This window comes from Nicotiana tabacum, chromosome 11, assembly GCF_000715075.1.
Source record: "Nicotiana tabacum cultivar K326 chromosome 11, ASM71507v2, whole genome shotgun sequence".
Classification (NCBI taxonomy): Eukaryota; Viridiplantae; Streptophyta; class Magnoliopsida; order Solanales; family Solanaceae; genus Nicotiana; species Nicotiana tabacum.
In genome coordinates, this window is record NC_134090.1 from 61550047 (window position 1) to 61572875 (window position 22829).

The 22829-nt window shown below is 37.2% G+C and overlaps 1 protein-coding gene across 3 annotated transcripts; it reads left to right on the forward strand.

Annotated features, from left to right (window-relative positions):
• The first annotated feature begins 315 nt into the window (after window positions 1-315).
• LOC107817646 (putative UDP-arabinopyranose mutase 5) lies at window positions 316-3456 on the forward strand. Of its 3 annotated transcripts, XM_075225111.1 has the most exons (3): window positions 316-584; window positions 1827-1956; window positions 2154-3456. In XM_075225111.1, the coding sequence occupies exons 1-3, from the start codon at window positions 468-470 to the stop codon at window positions 3188-3190; spliced, it is 1284 nt and encodes a 427-aa protein (XP_075081212.1). In that variant the 5' UTR covers window positions 316-467; the 3' UTR covers window positions 3191-3456. The 3 variants fall into 3 exon arrangements, with proteins under 3 accessions (XP_075081212.1, XP_016498999.1, XP_075081211.1); XM_016643513.2 differs by lacking the exon at window positions 1827-1956 and having other exon boundaries at window positions 327-584; window positions 2026-3456; XM_075225110.1 differs by lacking the exon at window positions 316-584 and having other exon boundaries at window positions 2026-3456.
• The last annotated feature ends 19373 nt before the right edge of the window (window positions 3457-22829 follow it).

Here is a 22829-nt window from a genome sequence, read left to right on the forward strand (position 1 = left end):
AATTGTTGTGGCCGGGAGTCTTGCTCCCAAAATTTTATCTACATTTTGAGGCTAAGTATCGTATTATTCTTCAATTTTATTATTTCTGAATCAAATTAGCTCACTTGTCTAGAAATCACGTATAAATTTAACTGTACTGTTTTACAGGTAAACAATAGTAATACCATCCTAGCGAAAAAACAACAACTAAAAATCTACGATGAAGAAAACTAACATTATTATTAAATTTTTTAATAATAATAATAACAATAACAAAATAATAGAATGACCCACTATGGAATTTCTGAAATTTATAGAATAGGCAAGATTTTTTTTTCTTCTCCGAATTTCTAGGTAGCTTCCAACACAACTTCTCTCCATTGACAGACAACACAAATCTTTAGATGTAAACAAGTGATTGCTTTGTTCAAGTGCTCTGTCACATGTGTTAGCAAATATCGGAGTGAGTAAAGGGGATAAATAAATGAATGAGAACCGACCCGCCTTCCCTTCTTTCTCTCGCTATTGACTCTGCCCTCCTCCATATTTCTTCCTTTTCTGATCTCTCTTTCTTGCCTGAACACATCCTTCTTGACCTTTTCCTGGTAACTCCCACTTCACTTTCTTCTTTATTACTTCTTACTTAATATTTTATTTTTTATTGTTTCATCTGTCAATTTGAATCACTTTGGATTTATCATCAAGTAAGATTATGGGTCTTTTTTTTTTTCTAACTTGTTTGTGCTGTGATCTGATTCTTGATGCATATTCTAGGTTTTTCTTTTGTGGGCTTTTGTTATCCAGTGTAGTCGATGCTAAATATTTGAATTGTAAATTAAAGGAATTAGCTTTGTAGCTTGACTTGCTAGCTATCTATCTTTGAGATTTCCTCTGTAATTTAGGGGTTTTACATCTTTCAATTTGGGGCAAGTTTTAAACTTTTTGGATTTTCAAGTATGCTTGTGTAATTTATCTTTGTTCTGATCTGTGGGTTCTTTTTTGTTATCCAGTTTAATTGGTGCAAATTTTGAGATGTAAATTAAAGGAAGTATATTTGTGGCTTGCATCTATCTATCTATCTCTGAGCTTACACACTTACAGCTACTTTTTCTGTTTGCCTTTGTAATTTATGGGGTTTTCATCTGTCAATTTGGGGCAGGTTTAATCTTTTTGGATAATGAAGGATGCTTATGTAATTTATCTGTGTTGTGATCTGATTCTGATGCATTTTGTTGGTTCGGGGTTCCCCTTGTTATCTTGTTGTAACCAGTGTTCAATTATCATGAATGCTGAAAGAATTTTGTGGCTTTCTCTTGGGTCAGTTTTTTAAGACTTCTGAGTTTATTAAATTTGGATTGTTCTTTTGTAAGTAATATACCAATCCAGATCAAAGAGAGCAAAGACACATTGTTTTTTTTAGCTTGCACTTGGTTGGGTATGGGATTTATCTGACACTTTTGCTTAACAAGAATATCTTAATTCACTATAAAAACAATCTTAGTTCAGCAACTTATTGTCAGACTGCATCATGTCAAAGTAGGAGTGGCCTAGCCTTAGACAGCATATTAAAGAAATACTGGGTTGTGATATTTATCCAAAGAATATAAGGGGAGTTTTTTCTTTTTTTTCGGTCACTTCAATATGTCCAGTCTACATGATTGTCCATGTTGTGTAAATGAAATGTGGAACAGAAATCGAATGATGAGTGGCGCTAAGTGAAAACTGGAAAACCTCTCCATAGTGGTAGATCTGATGACTAACTCTGAAATTTTTCGTGAAGATCCGTCTAGCTAATCATGTTGGAGCAGGTTAACATGTGATAACAGTCTTAATACTTATTTTGGCAGAGGACATTGAGAGCTGGGAAACTAAACGAAAAGATTTTGAAGCTGTTTATTGCAACTGGGAAAGAAGAAATCCTTTCTCTAATTGACGCATTTAACATCCAATGTGTTCTTACTCCTGTGCTTCCTACTAGTAAGTTTTTTGTATTTAAGTCCTTCTGTTGCATCATTCCAGAATCCTTATAAGAATCTAATTTTTCAGGATGCTCTGAGAAGTATTGATATTGTTTTGATAGCAAGCAAATTATTGCAAAAGGCTCTGGCCGTTTCTCAAGACAACGAAACCTGTTTTTTGCTCTTACTCGTTGTAGCCTGAAAAAATGTCGCTAGTCAGTGTCAGAGATGATGAGGTAGATATTGTGATAGCTGCAATTCAACCAGATCTTACTTCATTTCTGGAAGAATGGAGAGCAGTATTCTCCCGATTTCACCTGATAATTATTCAAGATCCTGACCTCAAAGAAGAACTTAAAATTCCAGGTGGATTTAATTATGATGCCTATACAAAAGTTGATATTCAACGAATTATAGGAACTTCAAAAGCTGTAACTTTCTCTGGTTATTCGTGCCGATATTTTGGCTATCTCTTGTCAAAGAAGAAATATGTCATCTCAATAGATGATGATTGCATTCCAGCTAAGGATAATGAGGGTAACCAAGTCGATGCCAATGCCCAACACATCAATAACCTTTCAACTCCTGCCACCCCATTTTTCTTTAATACCCTCTATGATCCTTTCCGTAAAGGAGCTGATTTTGTTCGTGGCTACCCATTTAGCTTGCGAAGCGGTGTCTCGTGTGCTCTGTCATGTGGACTGTGTCTTAATTTAGCAGATCTTGATGCACCTACACAAGCCCTCAAGCCGGCGCTGAGGAACACTCGATATGTTGATGCTGTCCTCACTGTACCAGCTAGGGCAATGATGCCTCTGAGTGGAATCAACATAGCATTTGATCGTGAGTTGGTGGGACCTGCTTTGCTACCATCTTTCAGGCTGGCAAAAGAAGGAAAGTTCAGGTGGGAAACTGTGGAGGATATATGGACCGGAATGTGTGTTAAGGTTGTGTGTGATCACTTGGGATATGGCGTGAAAACTGGGCTTCCATACGTGTGGAGGAAAGAAAGAGGTGATGCCGTAGAGAGTTTGAAGAAAGAGTGGGAGGGGGTGAAGCTGATGGAAGAAGTTGTTCCATTCTTTCAATCAATGAGATTGAGTCCGGCTGCAAATACAGCAGAAGATTGCGTGGTTGAGATTGCTGCAGCCGTGAAGGAGCAGCTGGGGCAAATAGATCCTGTGTTCACTCGTGCAGCTGATTCCATGGTTGAGTGGGTGAAGCTTTGGAAGACGGTCAAAACCCAAACTTAATCCATTCTTGCTTCCAAACAGGTGTTGAAGTTTCATATTATTTATTTTCTGTTACATTTCCTTACAAGGTCTGTATACATGTCTTCCAGACAATTCTCTTGCAACTGATGCATAATAGACAAGTTTTCAGATATTCTGTAGGCTGACCTTGAAATTGTGACGTTTACCGGTTTTTCTTGGTTTACATTGTGTGTTTCTAAATGTTGGGTTCATTTTATGTAAGACTCAACAGGAAAGTTGAAATAAATAGTGTAATTGCTGCTTCAGTCTCTTCTTGCAAGTACGTGCCTAAGTGATATTTCTCTCTCTCATTGAAGGTTCTGAACCTCTCAAGCCAAAACAAAAGAACCCCACTAAAGTTCTTTCACAAAACTAGAGAAAGTGTTCTTCAAACTCATCTTAGAAGAATGTAAGATGAAAAGAAACCTTAATATAACACTTAATTAAAATGACTTTTAATGTCACCCTATCATCAAATACTGAAGTACTACTTATCAACTACTTTTAGTCAACCAACCCAAATAGACTCTAAAATGACTCTTACCGGCTCTAGACATACAAGCGTAATAACATGACTAAGCAAATAGTTCTAAAGTGTATTTTTTTTTTCAATTATACTTTTATTTTCACCAAGTCTGTTGGAGAGACACCTTGTAATTGGATGGTACAATTACTACCATAGTAATTGCACAGTCTAGTAGTAACAAAATATTATATTTACGTAGACAAATTTATTTGTCATAATGTAGTTAAATTGTAATTTCATATGTCATATTTGGTTGCACAAATATAATTACATAGATAAATATTTTTATATTAAAATAAAATTAACAATTAAATATAAACAAACTTCTTTTTAGAAGGACAAGTAAATAAACTTGAATGTGCAATAAATATATGTGCTTCCCTATACATCATTATGAGTCTTAAATAAGGGACGAGAAATGTAATTATAAATTAGAAGTGAGCATCCCAAATTAGAAACAGAGTCCAATCATAAAAGTAATTACTATACAGTTTTGAATATTAAATTGTATCTAATTTACTATTTTATTGTACTCTTTCAATTCCTTACTTGACCTGCAACCAATTTCCAATCAATCTCTCTTTCTATATAAATATAGTGGTCATTGGTTTCATCCCAACTACTTGTGGTAAGTGTCTAAATTATTTTTTATTATCTGTTGTTGAAATACCAAATATTTTCAACAAATGTTCATGTAACCACATGCATACTAAGACGATGGCGATATTATAAATATCTCTATCCAATTTCAAGAGTTGGTGGGCAAGTTTGGCAAGCTTTTGTTTAATGCATTTGATCCAATATTACTTTGTGTTTGTATACAACTTTTACTTAAAAGTCATTTCTCTTGCTTTCTTTTTTGGGGTTGTATATGGATCATGGGTATTGCAATAATGATAATGGTGTCACAAGCATTTCTGATCTTTTTATTATTGTGGTTGTTGTTGTTATTATTATTATTATTATTTGCAAAGTCAAAAATATAGACTAGAAGTTATTTTTACTTTAGTGAGTTTTACTATAAGATTGGGAAAAAGCATAAAAAAAGTCCTTCGAACCTGTCGAGGATCTCCCTCTACACACTTTTACTTTGTAAGGGTCCTACTACCCCTTGAATTATTTTAAAATGAAATTATTTCCTCCCTAAGTGTCTACTCAATGCTAACACAAATTTCGGTGGGACCTGTCATCTTTATAGTTACTCCATTTTCACCCATTATTATCATTTTCTTCCTCCGTGATACTAAAATAGATATAAAAAGGCAAAATTCAAGCTTTCTCATTTGCTTCATTTTAATTCTTCTTTCTTTTAAATTAAATAAAGGTAGAAAATGTACCTTGATGACGATTGGATTTTGTAATTCCTAAATTCTTAACATCAAGAGGAGCTCCAGAAGTGAGTTTTGGAAAGGAAAGATTTAGGATGAAGAAATTGGACTGGAAAGCTTGAATCTTAAGACGGAGGAGATGATTGGATTAATGAAGCTCGATAGAGAGCGGCACTGGAAACGAATATGCAGACAGAGTAAATGAGTGCCAAAATCCGTCATTTTCGACAAAAAATTGAAGTGAAAAAAGAAGAAAAAGATGAAGTGTGTGTAATACTTACACATGAAAATCTTCACCGAAAAAAATGGCATTTTCGATTATTTTTTCGAAAGAAGGGCACTGCAAATTGGTTACTTCCAGCTTCAAAAAATACTATATGTTAGACCTATCGAAGTTCATGTCTAGTGAGATGTGTTGATATCATGAATGGAAGAATTAATTTTTTTTTTCTTTTAATCATTAATTGTCCCATAAGCAAAGTTACTAATTTTACAATTTATTACTTAACAAAAAGCCATAATGTAAAGAAAATATGGTGACGTCCAGATTGTCAATATTTTGGAGTTGGAGCTCAGATGAGGCTTTTGCATTTTGGCTGGAGACAGTAAGGAAGAAGGAGAAAAAGGTGGAAAAAAGTTTTTTAGTGAGAAATACACGTTTCAGGCACGTATATTTTACCACTTTGCACATATTTGATTGTTCGAGGGTAATAGGACTGCCGTGAAAATAAAGTGTATAGTTGAAAATCCGACTATAGCTCAGGAGATACTTATGCATTTTTTTCTAAAAAATTCCTTGGTCATTATGTGAAGAATACAGATTGTATCGAATTTATAGAGATACACGTTACACTACTCTAAAACCAAATAAATTTTACTATGTCATTCTTTTTATGTTTTCACTCTCATTTTACTCAATTAAAAGGTGTGTGGCATCTTTTATTGACCAACAATTATATTTAGAGTTGTATACATTATGACTGCGAAAAATAAATCAAATGAGGTAAAAAAAATTCCCCCCTCTTTAGTGTTTTTATATAGCAATTGCATGTTACAACAAGCAAAGGTCATCTGATAGTATAATTTTTTTAAAATTGACGATTCATGTTATTTAACACAAAAAATTATTATGAAATTATATAGCAGGAATAAATAGAAAAAAAGAATAAAATAAGTAGAAAGATCAGGAAATTAAAAAGATAAAACAGTAACAGAGTAAGCAAAAAAATACATGACTAGAATGTACTTGGGGGTAGTTGGCGAGGTGATCTCTTTTCAAACTTGAATTGGCCAAGTGACCTTCAGATTTTAATTATTGTAGGATTGACCTTCTTGCTTAATTAATGGTTAAGTGAAATTATAAAGTGAAAGGGGAAAGTTCAGCCTTTATCCCTAAAGTTTCAGATCATGTAATGTTGTACTAATGTAATGTTAAATTTGTTGAAGTTATTAAATGCGGCTTGAGTCTATTACGCAACCAAGTAGCTAGTTTATTGATGGACCTTGTGTCTATCACGCAACATCTGGGTTATACCTTATGCAATGTTATATTTGATCAAGTTATTAGTACTAAAAACATTGTCTACTACGCAACCAAGTAGCTAGTTTATTACTAAACACATTGTCTAGTACACAACCAAATAGCTACCTGTTGTAATACAATAGGAAAGTGCTAAGAAAACAAAAATTACATCATCAATAGTTAATAAACAGTAAGGTAGTTTCTTTACATAGAGGTAGATACAAATATCATAAATTACTATAAGTTCACCCAAAATGAATTTGTCTCATGACCAACATAAATTGAAATTATAATTATAAAACTAAGAAGGGTTCATCCTTCTCCTAAAGATATCAACTGCAATTTTTTTCCTGAATAACTCTATTAGCTTGTCATTAAGCTGATCCAACAGTGTATCAGTTAGTAGGAAGTCAATAATCTTCACTGCATATGCTCCACTATTTTCACTAGAATAATCAAAGATTAATTATTAAAGAAACTAGAAGAATGAGTAAAACATAATGGATTTCACATTTAATTTACCTTCGCTGAATGGATGGCACATCCATAATACGCTCCCAGGACCATTTCTTCGTAAGCACATCTTGGCCTAAGTATGCAACTGGCCAGTTTTCATCAAAATCCTAGGCATAATGAGTGCGAGAAATTGTACCAGTTCTTCTAGTTTACCATCATCATACATGTGAGCACGTGATTTTTGCTTCACGGAAATTACTCCAAAAGAAATCAAAAAATAAAAACAAAATCCATCTGTGTACGATATCTGTGTACGATTTTTAGAATTTACGTGACATTTTGGTAATTATTTGGTCCGTAAAAGCTTGCCGTTGGTGTGATTGATATATATATAAATACATGTTGCATACACATTCAAGATTTAATTGTGCATTGTGGAGTCAATTAAAACCTGTTTTATTTTAAAAGAAAGAAAATCACAAAAATATGCATTTTTGTTGTATTTTGTCATTTATGTGTGTCGTGGTGTAATTTTATTTTTAATTAAATATTGGACCTTGTGTGTTAATTGTTGTTAAGGTTTAACATTGTTGTAGGTTAATTTTGGTTTTACAAAAAATATTTTAGAATTTTGTGGGTTGTTAATTAAAGTAGAAAAGAAAAGAGTTAAAAATAGTAAGAATACTCGGTTTGGGCCAAGAAATTAAAATAAAAATAGGCCCAAACGAGCTGGCCTAATGAGTTAAGCTGGTCCGTCTCCTCAGAGGTGCCCGAACGACACCGTTTCTGTCCCAGTTGAGCAGGGCCGTTGATCTCAAAGATTACACACCGTAATTCCACACCATATCGTCCCAAGGCAAATGGAGCTGTTGAAGCAGCCAACAAGAACATCAAGAAGATACTGAGGAAGATGGTAGAAAGATCCAGACAATGGCATGAAAAATTACCATTTGCATTGTTGGGTTATCGCACTACCGTCCGGACTTCAGTAGGTGCAACCCCTTATTTGTTGGTGTATGGAACTGAAGCAGTGATACCAGCGGAAGTGGAAATTCCATCCCTTCAGATTGTCACCGAGGCTGAGATTGATGATGATGAGTGGGTCAAAACCCGTTTGGAACAGTTGAGCTTAATTGATGAAAAGAGATTGGCAGCCGTGTGTCATGACCAGTTATATCAAAGGAGAATGGCAAGAGCTTACAACAAGAGGGTGTGCCCCAGAAAATTTAAAGTGGGGCGACAAGTGTTGAAACGAATCCTGCCACACCAAGCGGAAGCAAAGGGCAAGTTCGCCCCGAATTGGCAAGGACCATTCATTGTAACCAGAGTATTGTCCTATGGCGCTTTATGTTTAACAGATATCGAAGGAAAATGCATCGACATGGCTATCAATTCCGACGCAGTTAAGAGATATTATGTATAATCTCTTTTGATTGTAATTGACATTTGTTTGGGGTTGGCATTTATCGGAGAATGAGATGACGGAGGCAATTCTTTCTTCTATCAAAACATTTTAACCTTTGCTTACCCGTTTGAGCCTTATTTATTCTTTCATATCCCTCTTTTGGAATCAGTAATCAAAACAAAAGATAAAAAGAGAGAAAAACAATAATAAAGACAAAAGAAAAGTCACAAGAAAAAAAACAAAGAAAATGGGAACTACGTTTGACCTGATTCCTCAAAGAAGGATACGTAGGCGCCTCACGGCTCGGTCATAGTGTAACAAAAAATAAGAATCCCCAAGCAAGAAAACTGGGCAGAAGTTGTGTTTGTAATTTTAGGAAAGAAAGTTTGATTCCAAGAGTTGTAATATTTTACCCATCAAAATTATTTTGAGCCTTTTGATACCCCTTTTTCTTTTTTTTAGCCATACATAAAAAACCATATTGATGTCCAAAAAAGACCTCCCGATCAGTATTCGAGAAGTGCCAAGTTCATGCACGTGGAAGTCAGGAGCAACACTCTGATCCCCAGCAGAGAAAAGGATCAAAAAACTGGAAACGAATTGATAGCCGGAAGAATCCCCACCAAAGAGCATCGTATCGGCACGCTCCAATCCCCAGCTGAAAAATAAAATAAAATGAGAGAGTCTCATTGGTTAAAACCTTCACGGGCACCATGAGGCGACGGGAGTTGAGAGAAATGAGAGAGTTATTAGTGAAAACCCCTCAGGGCGGAAGAAGGAGGTGTGACAATACAAACTGACATTGCTATCATAAATTCGAATCAAACCCTCTCCCAAGTGGAAAATAACATACACAAAATACTTGTTATCAATTTGCCACACACAGTATAACAGATTAGCCTTGCACCACTCTATAGCCACAGGCTTTGGCATACTTACTTGAGGATATAGCATCAGGGGTGTAAGGCACAAGTCTTGACAAGCATCAACAGTTTCACAAAAATCCAAATCCTTTCTGATGGGTTTTCAATGTCTTTGCCTTATGCTTCTTATGTTTTGATGATCTAACAAACTTATTGAAGAACCAGATAGAGAACCTGACCACGCGGTATACATTTCAAATGAATAATGTCCAGTCTGGTCTCCAGCAAATGAATGAACAACCACAAAGAGGAACACAACAGGGACCTGGTCCCTTAGGTCCCTTAGGGTTCTCCGACAGAAGTACAAGTCAGTGACTGTCCGCAATTATTATAAAGAGGAACACAATAGGGACCTGGTCTCTTAGAGTTCTCTGACAGAAGTACAAGTCAATTGTACAGCTGGAATGTAACAACAGAAAGTGACTATCTCGCAACTGTTACAAAAGAGGAACACAACTGGGACTTGGTCCCTTAGTATTTTCTGACAGAAGTACAAGTCAACTATACATAGAGCCGTCAAAATGGGCATGGCCCCAACCCAGCCCACTACTTGGGTAGGGCTGAGTTGGGATTGTTTTAGCCCATTTAAAATTGAGGCTTATAATCCCGGCCCAAGTCAGCTCGCTGGCCCTTGAGGCTTGACCGAGGCTGGCCCGTGGGCCAAAAATTAATTACATTTATATTTAAATATTTAAAAAAAGTAAAAACTAAAAAAATATTAACTATAATCTACATTTTCCAACCTTAGAATTCTCATTTATCCTTCCTTATCAACTAGAATCTATATTTTTGATATGCATGTAGTATGACAAGATTAGTTTTTCTTTTGCTTAGTTAACAACGAACTAGGAAAGTTTTAAGTGGCCAATAGTAATTTTTTTCAAAAGAAATATTTCTTTAAGTGGCCAATGATCAGTTTAGTTACTTTAATATATTATTAATTATTAAATTGCTCTTCAGTATAAAATAAGGTCAAGTTTTAATACCAAAAGAAAATTGAAAAACACTAGCAAATTTCATGAATTTTAAAAATTTCATGAATTTTAAAAATTTCATGGACTATAATGATGAAATCAACAAATAATGTTAAACCTACATTAAAAACCTTAACATATAAACTTATCGAAGCACTACCTGAATCTAAGGAAAGTGTAAGAAAAGTATTAAAAAATAATTCATGTAACATTAAAAAAGAAGAGCTAGAGATATAGAGAATTTGCATTTCAATTACGAGATTCCTTATCGAATATCAAGATTCTTGTACACTCTAAATAAACAGAAGTCGTTCATATGATTAAAAGATTATGTCACGAAAAAATATCTAAAAATTTGAAGAAATATTTTTTTCTAAAAAAGTTGAAGGGTCGGCCGCCCTAGCTTGCGGCCCTCTTAGGGCTGGGCTGGGCTAGCCATTTTAAGGCCCATATAGATGGAGGGCCAGCCCGCCCTAGCCCACCAAATTTAAAAGCCCACGAGGCTTGGGCTGGGTTGAGCTAGGATAGCCCGTTTTGACAGCTCTAACTATATAGCTGGAACACAACTGCATAGAAGTGACTGTGCAGACAGTGCAACAGTCACTTCTCATTGGGAAGAAGCGTGTACCAAGAATTGACATCACTATCTATTGTGATGTCTTTTGTGATATAACAACCTGATGCAAGGCACAACATCTGTGTGCATTCAGTGATATTCTCTCAAGCATAACAGTGTTCATCCGACATTGAAGTCACTGATGCGTCAAGAACAAGAAGACAACTCCACTAAGGATCAATTTCTTAATGAGTTTATATATATCCATAGTTGAATTGTAATCTTGTTATTTGTTCTTCATTATATCTCCTATCTTGCTTTCTTAGAAGCTTTGTCTTAGGAAAACCAAAAAATCTGTAAACTTCCAAGTTTTTGTTGTGGCTAGGATTAGTCATAAGTTTAAAGTCTTTGTAACTACGAGAGTTATAAAGTAGCTTGTGGTGAGAGAATCACAAGTTAGTTGAAGTCTTTGTAATAGGGTTATTGCAAAGTGACTTGTAATAGTGAGATTGCAAGTTAGTGAAGTTAAAAGCCTACAAGTGTAGGTCGTGGTTTTTTGATTCCCTTGTGTGGGATTTTTTCCGCGTAAAAATCCCTTGTCTTCTTTACTTTCAGTTTTATTAGCATTCTCAGTATTATCTCATAGAGGACCAGGTACTCTACAGTTTGATGGACTCATACAAGCTAACAATTGGTATCAGAGCAGGTTCTTTCTAAAAGATTAATACCTAGAAAGGATCTCAATGGCTGATCCACCTAACTTTGAGGAAGGATAATCAACCTACAAACCTCCTAGATTCAACGGTCAATACTATGGCTAGTGGAAGACTCGCATGCATGACTTAATAATTGCCGAAGATTCAGAACTATGGGACATCATTTGTGATGGTTCATATGTTCCTATGAAGAAGCTTGAAGAAACTGGACCAATAGTGTCGAAAGACAGAAAAGAGTACATCGACATTGATAGAAAAGCCGTAGAAAAGAACTATCGTGCCAAAAAAATCTTGGTATGTGGCATAGGACCTGATGAGTACAATAGAGTCTCAACGTGTGATACTGCCAAAGAAATATGGGAGGTATTGCAAACCGCACACGAAGGAACTACTCATGTTAACAGTCCAAGATTGACATGCTCACCACAGAGTATGAGCTCTTTAGGATGAACGATGATGAGTCTATACAAGATATGCACACCGGATTCACCTCCATCATAAATGAGCTTCATTTACTTGGAAATGTCATTCCCAGAAACAAGTTTGTAAGGAAAATCCTCAGTGTTCTACCTGGTTCTTGGGAAAGTAAGGTAAATGCCATCACTGAAACTAAAGATCTACAAAGTCTAACCATGGATGAGTTGATTAGTAATCTGAAGACATACAAGATGAAAAGAAAGAAAGACAGTGAAAGGAGAGAGCCTAAGAAGGAAAAGAACCTGGTACTCAAAGCTGAAAGCAGTGGCTCAAGTAATGAAGATAGTGACATGGCCTATCTTACTAAAAGATTTCAAAAGATGGTTCGAAGAAATGGAGGTATACCAAAGAGGAGAAGTTCAAGTAAAGAAAAGAACAATGATCTCTGTCACAGGTGCGGAAAGCCAGGGCATTTTATCAAAGACTGTCCACTCGTGAAACAAGAGCCATACAAACAAAATCCTGACAAAGAAGCAAAAAGGAACCTAGTTCCAGACAAACGATTCAATTGAAAAAGTGCAGCGGACAATATTGTGAAGCAGTCACTTGCTGCTTAGGGAGATTCCTCCAGTGAATCAGAAAGGGAATCAGATGCAGAAAATAGTTCCATGATGGAAGTGGAAACTAAAGCAACGAAGTATGACTCACTGTTTGCGTTGATGGCTCGGTCTGATGAGGATGAAGAAGATGAAGATGATGAGGTAAACTTCAGGGATGTTCAGAGAAATATGAAATCCTACTCTTCTAAGAAGTTAAGGTCATTAGCCAATATTTTAATTGATGTTTATTATAGCCTTGATAATGATAAGGAGATCCTGACCTTAGAACTAGGAGAAGCTGAACAATCTAGAGATGATCTGGTTGTTTGTGTAGTGGACCTAAATAAGACCATAGCTAATCTTGAAAAAAAAGGAAGCTCTAAATGAAAAAATAACTAGTGCAGAAAATGAGAGAGATGACCTGATGGTAGTGGTGGCTGACTTGAAGGAAACAGTAGAAGGTCTTAGTAATGAGAAACACACTCTAGAAGGAAAAAGTTTAGCTACTGAGCAAGAGAGGGATGATTGTTTAGTGATAATTACTGACCTAGTGGAAATCATTGAGGGACTCAATAGAGAACATAGGACTGTAAGCCTTGGGAAAGGGAAAAAAGTAGTTAGTGACACACACATCAAGCTTGAACATGAGTTAAACGATGTGAAAACCAGTCTATGTGGTGAACTTGAGAAAAATCGACAACTTCAAGCTGAATTAGAGAAAATCAAAGGTGATCTTGAGAAATCTCGAAAGTGGATCTGGTCCTCAGATGATGTGACTGCCATGTACTTGAATAACAGTGAAAACAGGAAGGGATCGGGTTCCAAAGGGAGAAAACTCCTTACAACCCTCACAGCAAGTACGTCAATGTTCTTAATAACTGGCAGTGTACACACTGTGGGAAAAATGAGCACTTCAAAGAAAATTGCCAGGCCAGGGCTCAATCTGTTAAGAAAAACAAAGTGTTTACTGATAAAGTGACTACTAACAAGGGACCAGGTACCCGTCGCAAGAAACGAATATTGCCTGCATGGACTAGAAAAGCTCATATCCATCCCTTTTATCATAACAAGGGACCCAAACTGGTTTGGGTTCCTAAATCTAACTCATGATTTGCATGTGCAGGAAACAATGAAAGGAAGCGGACTGCAATGAAGCAAAGATAGTGGATGTCACACCCCCTGTTTACCCCTCCAAAATATAACGTAAAAAGTTATGGATTGTGGATTAAATAGTTTTTTCCAATTTAAAGTGATAAATTTGAGTAGGGGTTATTTTATTTACAGAGTCGCTACTTGAAATTTGATTTTTTGGGTGTTCCAAGTCACCTTTTATTTGAAATCCCTATTCAAAGGAAGATTTGACTCTTTTTATGTTGGTCTGCGAAAACAAAATTCGGGTAAGGAATTCTGTTGATCAGGGAGAAGGTGTAAGGCATTCCCCGAGTCTCGTGGTTCTAGCACGGTCTCTTTATTGACTTAAACTTGGCTTGAATTAATTCTGGATAAACTGTGATTTATTTGCCTTAAATTATTATTGTCTAGTATTGCTTAATAGATAATTAAGTTTTATTAACAGGTGCCTAGGAGCGTGTAAGCACAAAAGGTTTTTATTTGATGACATGCATTTAGCCAAGGAACGGGTATGAACACATGGTCAAACACAATTTACTATTGACGAGTCAAGGAGCGGAGATGCACACATGATCATTTATTATTTGATATTAATCAAGGATCGTGTATGAACACTTGGTCAATACTTGAGGACGCGCATAAAATTGCCTAGGGAACTAAACTAATTTTACTAAAAAAAATCACTAAAAGCCTTTGTCGATTTTGACACTTTGGGCCGACTTTCATTTTCTTTTCCCATTTTTTTAGGAAGCAATGAAACAACTTTGTTTATTATGGAAGTGAGCTTAGTAATTACTTTTGGTCTAATTCCTATTTTTATTCAACAAAATAAAACCCAAAAATACAGTTTTAGTATCAACTCATTTGTTATTTTTCTTTTCTGTAAATTCTCCGCTACAACACATGACTAGTTTAATCAAAACTTAGACATAATTGGATTTAGACCATCAAATCAATAACTAAATAACGGACCCACCATCTCTTTTCAACAATTAGAAATATCCTTAGAAAAGAATTTTTTTTTCTCAGTTAACTTAATAAAGTATTCCTCTAAAATTATTCATGGCATCCAGCTTCAAGAGTCTAAAGAATATACTTGATTTCATTTCTATTGGTAATTTAAAAAAAAAACAAAAAGGAAAACATTGCTGACTTAATGAGAAATACATTTTGTAAAACTTTTACTTTAAATTCCTAAAGAACTCTATTCTAACACGAAGACTTAAAGACAGATCTACTACAATTTATGGACTTTAAAACCAATTTTCTATTTAAACTATAAGTTTTATAGTTCCAAATAAATACAACAATTTTTTTTCTTTTGCTCAATCTGCTCTTAGCATACTAATGAAAAACAAAGAATAAAACAAACATGTTGCCTAGTCCGATAATTTAAACATCCCTCTTCAAAGTTTATTAACACAAAACACCTAAAGAACATTGCCAGAAACTTCTAACACATTTTGTTATATTTTGGAACTTCGGAAAGAAAAATAAAAGCACAACATCACAAGTTTGTTATTTACACATAAAAAACTATTTTTAAAGTTTATGAACTACGTACGAATGAACTCTAATATCCAAGTATTCATTCTTGGTACCAATCAACTTAAATCATATTTCAGATAATACAGACAAGTTCGGATAGCTAAAATAAACTCATATTCCATAAACTTCATTCCAAGTTTTACACTATTAAAGGTAAAGGGGAATACCTGATGCAAAAACATTGCACAAAGAAAATGCAAAGTCCAACTCATAAGGCTCTTTACAAGTTATAACCAATAAAGCCAGCAGGAATCAGCAAGCAAATAGTGCTATCAACAAACAGTTCTTTAAACGCAACAGAGCCAATCGATCATAACCTCAATGGTGACCTCAAACCAAGATCTCAACGAAAACTATACCGACTCGACTAGATTTGGACAGCTGGTTCTGGTGTAAAATGGGTCGTTTCGATGGATGTTTGTGGCTAGTTTTGGACGGTGGTTTGTCGGGTTTTTGGTGCTGATTTTGGGACAACTTTTCTGGGTTTTTCAGTCTGGTTTTTAGAAAATTTGCAGCTGGTTTGGCTGCTCCTTCTTCCCCCTTTTTTCGCGTGTTCTCTCTCTTTTTATATGGGAATGGAGTCTGTCCCTACCTCTATAATTGTGTTGTTATTTTTTGTGTGTGTGTGCAGATGATGGAGGAGGATATTGGAAATGTCAGTGGGGAAAATGGAGAAGGGGCGTGAAAGGTGGGATAAATGGAGAAAGTGGGGTAATTGAATGGGGGACAGGCATGGGGAACCAAGAAAAGTAGGTGTGTGCTGTGAGGAAATAAGGGAAATGGGTTATGAGTGAGAATGTGAGTTGTAAACAGTAGGAGTGGGAAGGTGAGAGAAATCATGGGGTATTGTCTAGGAATAATTGTGTTGGTGGTAACGTATGTGCTATATAACGTGAGCGAGTTGGAAAGAAAAATTCAAACATGGTCAAATATTAGATGTTCACAACATGCCCCTCTTTGCTTGAAATCATGAAGAGTTTTCAAGCAAAGAAAAGATGAGCGATATGACTAATTTTTGGCCATACCCTTATTTGAAATTGGAGATATAAAAGACGAAGAGTGCAACTGAGTCCTTATTTGGACGGCCTATATATCCCGGGCTATAAGGGAATCAGGTCGCGTGTAGTTCAAGAAAAAGGTTGGAATGGTGAGTTGAGGAGTCGGGTGAGGTTCCGTCGAGGCTCTGGTCCGCGGTCTTATTTATTACATCAAAAATAAAAGAAAATTACAATAAAGAAAAGAAAAATACAAGATCCTATCCATAAGTATTCTGAAACTTGATCTTGTGTCTTGACTGGTTCTTCACGCAAACTCTGATCTGATCCTTGATGCTTGCTAGCTGCACGTGCTAGTTCATTTTTTACGGCTTATTTTGATCAAAACAGGAAAATGCAATTCTCGTGATTTCAGTCATGTCTTGAGCAGTCCACATTTTTCATCTGCTTCTGCATTTTGGATTCACTTTTTCTCTTTTCTTTTATTCTGGATTTATACTTCTTTTGGTCGTCTCGAACCATGTGCCTCAAGGTATGACCTGCTCAGACACCAAAACAAACAAACGAACGAATTTTTTCTGCCCTAGTTTTTACTAGGAAAATTTCGTAAGTTATTTGTAACAAAACTTCTAAACTACTTCTGTATTGAAAGCAATAAGGATGATTTTTGTTTTGGAACAGTATTCCTTTGTTGTGAAAAATATGTCTCAACTAAAGATTGGTGTACCTTATGTTGGAAAAATATGGTTAGGGAATGGTATACCCTACATTGGCAATGATATCAGGGAGTGATATGCCCTGCTTTTAAGATCAAATCAACTAAGGAGTGATGTACCCTATGTTGGAAAAATACAGCTAGGGATTGATATACCCTATACTAGTATGGAGATCATAGAGTGGTGACCCTATGTCTAAAATATCATCGGCTAGGGATTGGTGTGCCCTATACTGGAAAGCTCAGCTAGGGATTGGTGTACCCTATACTGGCAAGGAGAATATGGAGTGTTGACCCTATGTCAATAACTAGGGGGTGGCACCCTGTATTACAGAAAAGGGATGTAACCGGGGGCTAGTGCCCGATATTATTGGAAAAGGAAATGTAACCAGGGGTTGGCACCTTGTATTACTGAAAAACAAAATGTAACCAGGGGATGTCACCTTGTATTACTGAAAGAGAAAATGTAATCAGGGTTGTCACACTGTATCACCAGGAAGATATGTAACCAGGGATTTGTACCCTGTATTACTAAAAGAAAGTATAATCAGGGGTTGGCACCCTGTATTATGGATAAAGTGTTGAATCCCTCTAGGCGAAAAGGTTCTACCCGAGTTAAACTACGTAAAAACTACTTGAGCGAAGAGTGCTTCTACCCGGAACTATAAGCCAGATCCCCCTAGGCGAAAAGATTGTACCTGGGTTAAGCTGTAGAAATTAAGCCTGGGCGAAGAGAACTTCTACTCGAAAATAAGAGCTAGATCCCCCTAGGAGAAAAAGTTCTACCTGGGTTAAGCTACGTAAAAACAACCAGAACGAAGAGTACTTCTACCCGGAACTGTGAGCCGGATACCCCTAGGCGAAAACGTTCTACCCGAGTTAAGCTACGTAAAAACAACCTGAGAGAAGAGTACTTCCACCCGGAACTATGAGCTGGATTTCTCTAGGCGAAAAGGTTCTACCTGGGTTTAGCTATGAAAACTAAGCCTGGGCGAAGAGTACTTCTACCAGGAAATAGGAGCTGGATCCCCCTAGGCGAAAAGGTTCTACCTGGGTTAAGCTACGTAAAAACAACCTGAGCAAAGAGTACTTCTACCCGGAACTATGAGTTGGATCCCTCTAGGTGAAAAGTTTCTATCTGGGTTTAGCTGCGTAAAACAACCTGAGCAAAGAGTACTTCTACCCGGAACTATGAGCTGGATCCCCCTAGGCAAAAAGATTCTACTTGGGTTAAGCTGCGTAAAAACAACCTGAGCGAGGAGTACCTCTACCCGGAACTGTGAGCTGGATCCCCCTAGGTGAAAAGGTTCTACCGTGGTTAAGCTGCAAAAATGGGAGGTATGCATGTTGAAAATAAAAGAAAAATGGATATTTTAAGGAGCTTACGTTTGGTGACATTCATCCTTTGAGAATATCCATTCCGCATGCTTTGTTCCTGCTTCAAACTAAGAAAAATTTGTGAGTTTTCAAAGTGGTGGTTGGTTTATGGCCTTGATACCCTGAGTAGGTTGATTCACGGCCGCTGTTGTCGAAGAACCGATTCTGTCAGCATGGTACAAAGATGCTCTACCGCTCTGTATCATTTTCTGGAGACCTTGGATTTATAATATTGACCCAGCTGTTTCATACTCAGTTGTCTTGCATCCAGTATCAGTTTGTGTCCGTAGTGCTTATCAACTTTTCTCATGAAGTAGGTCCCGCTCATGCAACTTTTCAATTTTTTTGAAACACTTTATTCGCCTTATTGAATGAGATCTCAGATGTATTCGTGCCTTCGTCAATGCTATATATACCCCAAATTATGCTCGATATCACGGGGAAACTGTAGCTAGTTTTGCAGCCATTTCTTTGCTTCGCCTTTGATGCAGGATTAGACCGAAAGGGACTTAAAGAAAAATTATGGGTAAAAACAGAATAATAATTGAAAGTGAAAAAGAACTGTGTTTAAACAAAAGGTGTCCCTTTCGGGGAAACGAATAGAGAGACTTATCTGGAGGTATGTGTCGACTTCAATGAATCATGACATGAATTTTGGATTGGACGCCTGATCTGTCTAAGTTGTCTAATTCTCAAAATCCGTCGCAAATGTTCATCTTGAATTTGTCTTGGTTGTGCTTATGCTGGAGAATCAAAGGCCCTCATTCGGCTAGTAGCGCCCTTTGCCGGTTTTCACTAACTAACCTCTCTCATTTGTCTACTAATCGTCGCCTTATGGTGCCCATCTGGGTTTTCACCAATAAGACTCTCTCATTTATCTGTTCACTATCGCCTTATAGTGCCCGTACGGACTTTTTGATAAGACTCTCTCATTTCTTTTTTCTTCTTTTTTTTGACTAAGATACTGCATAAGGGAGGTTACCCAACGCCCTTGGCATGGGGACTTCAAAAATTCTCAAAAAGCATTGATTAGAAATTCTTGAAAGGTAAAAAAATGTGTAATGAACCTTGAACTGAATTACAACTTTCGAAAATCGTTTTTACAGAAAAACCATGAAATAAAACAAACTTCTGCCCCAGTTTTGGAGTATTTGGAATATGGAGTTTTTGTTCTGATGGGACCGAACATAGGGTAAGGCTGCCTACGTATCCTTTTGGAATTAGGTCGGATGTAGTTCAATGACTCAGAGATTTGTTGTTTGGCTTTTTTTACATGTACACAGGTTCCAAAAAGTGAGAAACGAGGAAGACAAATACGGCTCAAAAGGATTAGCAGAAGGGTGACACCTATTTGGAATAGCGAGCAAATGATAGCCTTCGTCGCTTCGATCTAAGAAAATCAATGCGTGAAAATTCTACAGTGGGTATATATCAGACATAATATCTTTTGACTGCATCTGCGTTAATAGTCATTTATGGTACCCGTCCTTCTTCATCTACCAAGTGTGAGGCCCCTTTCGGTAATACTTTCTTGATGACGTAGGGTCCTTGCCAGTTCGGGGCGAACTTTCCTTTAGCTTTTACCCGGTGCGAAAGGATGCGTTTCAAAACCAGCTGGCCTACCTCAAACTACCTGGGGCACACTTTCTTATTGTAAGCGCGTGCCATTCTTTGCTGGTATAACTGACTGAAACAGACTACTGCTAGCCGTTTTTCATCGATTAACATCAGTTGTTCTAATCAGGTCTTGACCCCCTCAGTGTCTTTAATCTCTGATTCCACAATAATTCGGAGAGAGGGAATTTCAACTTCAGTGGGTATTACAGCTTCAATTCCATATACAAGTAGATACGGAGTTGCACCAACAGATGTGCAAACAATCGTGCGGTATCCCAAAAGAGCAAAAGACAAATTTTCATGCCATTGCCTGGAACCTTGGATCATCTTCCTAAGAATCTTCTTGATGTTCTTGTTCGCCGCTTCAACGGCTCCATTGGCTTTTGGGCTAGTAAGGGGTAGAATGGCGATGCATGATTTTAAATTGTTCGCATACCTCCTTCATCAAATAACTATTTAGATTGGCTGCATTGTCAGTGATAATGGTCTTTGGGATACTAAAGCGACAAATTATGTTGGAATGAACAAAGTCTACCACTGCTTTCTTGGTGACTGCTTTGAAAGTGACAGCCTCCACCCACTTGGTGAAGTAATCAATTGCAACCAAAATGAATCTATGCCCATTAGAAGCCTTTGGCTTGATTGGCCCAATAACATCAATTCCCCAAGCGACGAAAGGCCAAGGAGAGGACATGGGATGCAACTCCGAAGTAGGCGAGTGAATCAGGTCACCATGAATCTGGCATTAGTGACACTTGCAAAAAAAATCTAAAGCAATCTCTCTCCATAGTAAGCCAATAATACCCTGCCCGCAGAATCTTTTTCGCCAAAACATATCCATTCATGTGAGGTCTGCATACCCCCGAATGCACTTCACTCATGATCCGCTCTGCTTCTGCGGCATCTATGCATCTCAACAAGTTTAAATCTGGGGTCCTCTTGTACAGAATTTCTCCATTCAGGAAGAAACCACTGGCGAGCCGCCTTATAGTTCTTTTTTGATCTCTTTTGGCCTGCTCTGGATATTCTCTTATTTTCAGAAATCGTTTTATGTCATGATACCATGGTTCATCATCTGGCTCTGTCTTAATTGTATTGCAGTAACCGTGTTGATTCCGAACTTGGATTTCTAGTGGATCAATATGAGTGTTGTTTGGATAAGGGAGCATCGAGACTAAAGTAGCCAAGGCATCGGCTAGCTCATTATGAAACCAGGGAATGTACCTGAACTCAACGGATTTGAATCTTTTGATCAAGTCTTGCACACATTGTCTGTACGGAATAAGCTTGATTTCTCAGGTCTCCCATTCGCCTTGGGTTTGCCGGATAATCAAGTCAGAATCTCCCATAACCAATAGTTCATGCACATCCAGATCGATGGCCATTTTCAAACCCATGATACAAGCTTCGTATTCTGCCGTATTATTGGTACAGAAGAACCGAAGTTGGGCTATTGCAGGGTAATAATGTCCAATAGGTGAGATGAGGATTGCCCCGATCCTAACTCCTTTGATATTGACAGCCCTATCAAAATACATTTTCCATACAGGGTGATCATTTGGAACTACTTCCTCTATTGAGTTGACATCTTCATCTGGGAAGTATGTGTTAAGTGGCCTGTACTTATCATCAACTGGATTCTCTGCCAAATGATCTGCCAAAGCCTGTGCTTTCATCGTGGTGCAAGTGACATAGACGATGTCAAACTCTGTGAGCAGGATTTGCCATTTTGCGAGCCTGCCAGTAGACATTGGCTTTTTGAAGATGTACTTCAAAGGATCCATTCTAGATATAAAGTAAGTAGTGTAGGCCAAAAGATAATGTCTCAGATTCTGAACGACCCAAGTCGAGGCACAACATGTCCTTTCTAAAAGGGTGCACTTAACCTCATAATTGGTGAACTTCTTGCTCATATAGTAGATTGCCTGCTCCTTTTTGTCTGTTGCATCATGTTGCCCCAGAACGCATCCAAAGGAATTATCCATCACTGATAGATATAAAAACAAAGGCCTACTAGGTTCAGGTGGGACCGCTACAGAGGGTTTTGACCGATAATATTTGATCATGTCAAAAGCTTTTTGGCAATCATCCGTCCACTTGATAGAGGCATCCTTTTTCAGCAACTTAAAGATGGGCTCGCACATGGTTGTGAGCTGAGCAATGAACCTACTAATGTAGTTCAACCTCCCGAGCAAACTCATGACTTCCTTTTTGTTCTTCGGGGGTGGCAAATCTCGAATGAACTTTATCTTAGATGGATCCAGCTCAATATTGGCTGACTATAAAACCGAGGAGTTTCCCAGATGGAACCCTAAATGCACACTTGGATGGATTAAGCTTAAGGTCATACCTTCGAAGCTATTCGAAGAACTTTTTCAAATCGCACACGTGATCAGCTTGTGTCTTTGATTTTATGATGACATCATTGACATATACTTCAATCTCTTTGTGCATCATGTCGTAAAAAATGGTGGTCATGGACCTCATGTAAGTTTCCCCTGCATTCTTTAAACTGAATGGCATGACCCTGTAACAATAAGTACCCTATGGAGTGGTGAAGGCGATTTTTTCTGCATCATCCTCATCCATTAGAATTTGGTGGTACCCAGCATAGCAATCCACAAATGATTGTATCTCATGCTTTGCACAATTATCTACAAGAATGTGGATATTTGGTAAAGAAAAATTATCCTTTGGACTTGCTTTGTTTAGGTCCCTGTAGTCAATAGACTCTGGTCTTTCCATCCTTCTTCGTCACAGGCACAACATTCGCCACCCAGGTGGTGTATCGGACAGCTCTGACCATATTGGCGCTCAGTTGCTTCATTATTTCC

Bases quoted from the DNA above. Each gene is read 5' to 3' on its own strand.
- LOC107817646 (XM_075225111.1), top strand. From the start codon at position 468: ATGAGAACCGACCCGCCTTCCCTTCTTTCTCTCGCTATTGACTCTGCC. The intron at 585-1,826 runs GTAACTCCCACT...TTATTTTGGCAG, and splicing joins TCCTTCTTGACCTTTTCCTG to AGGACATTGAGAGCTGGGAA. The intron at 1,957-2,153 runs GTAAGTTTTTTG...AAATGTCGCTAG, and splicing joins TACTCCTGTGCTTCCTACTA to TCAGTGTCAGAGATGATGAG.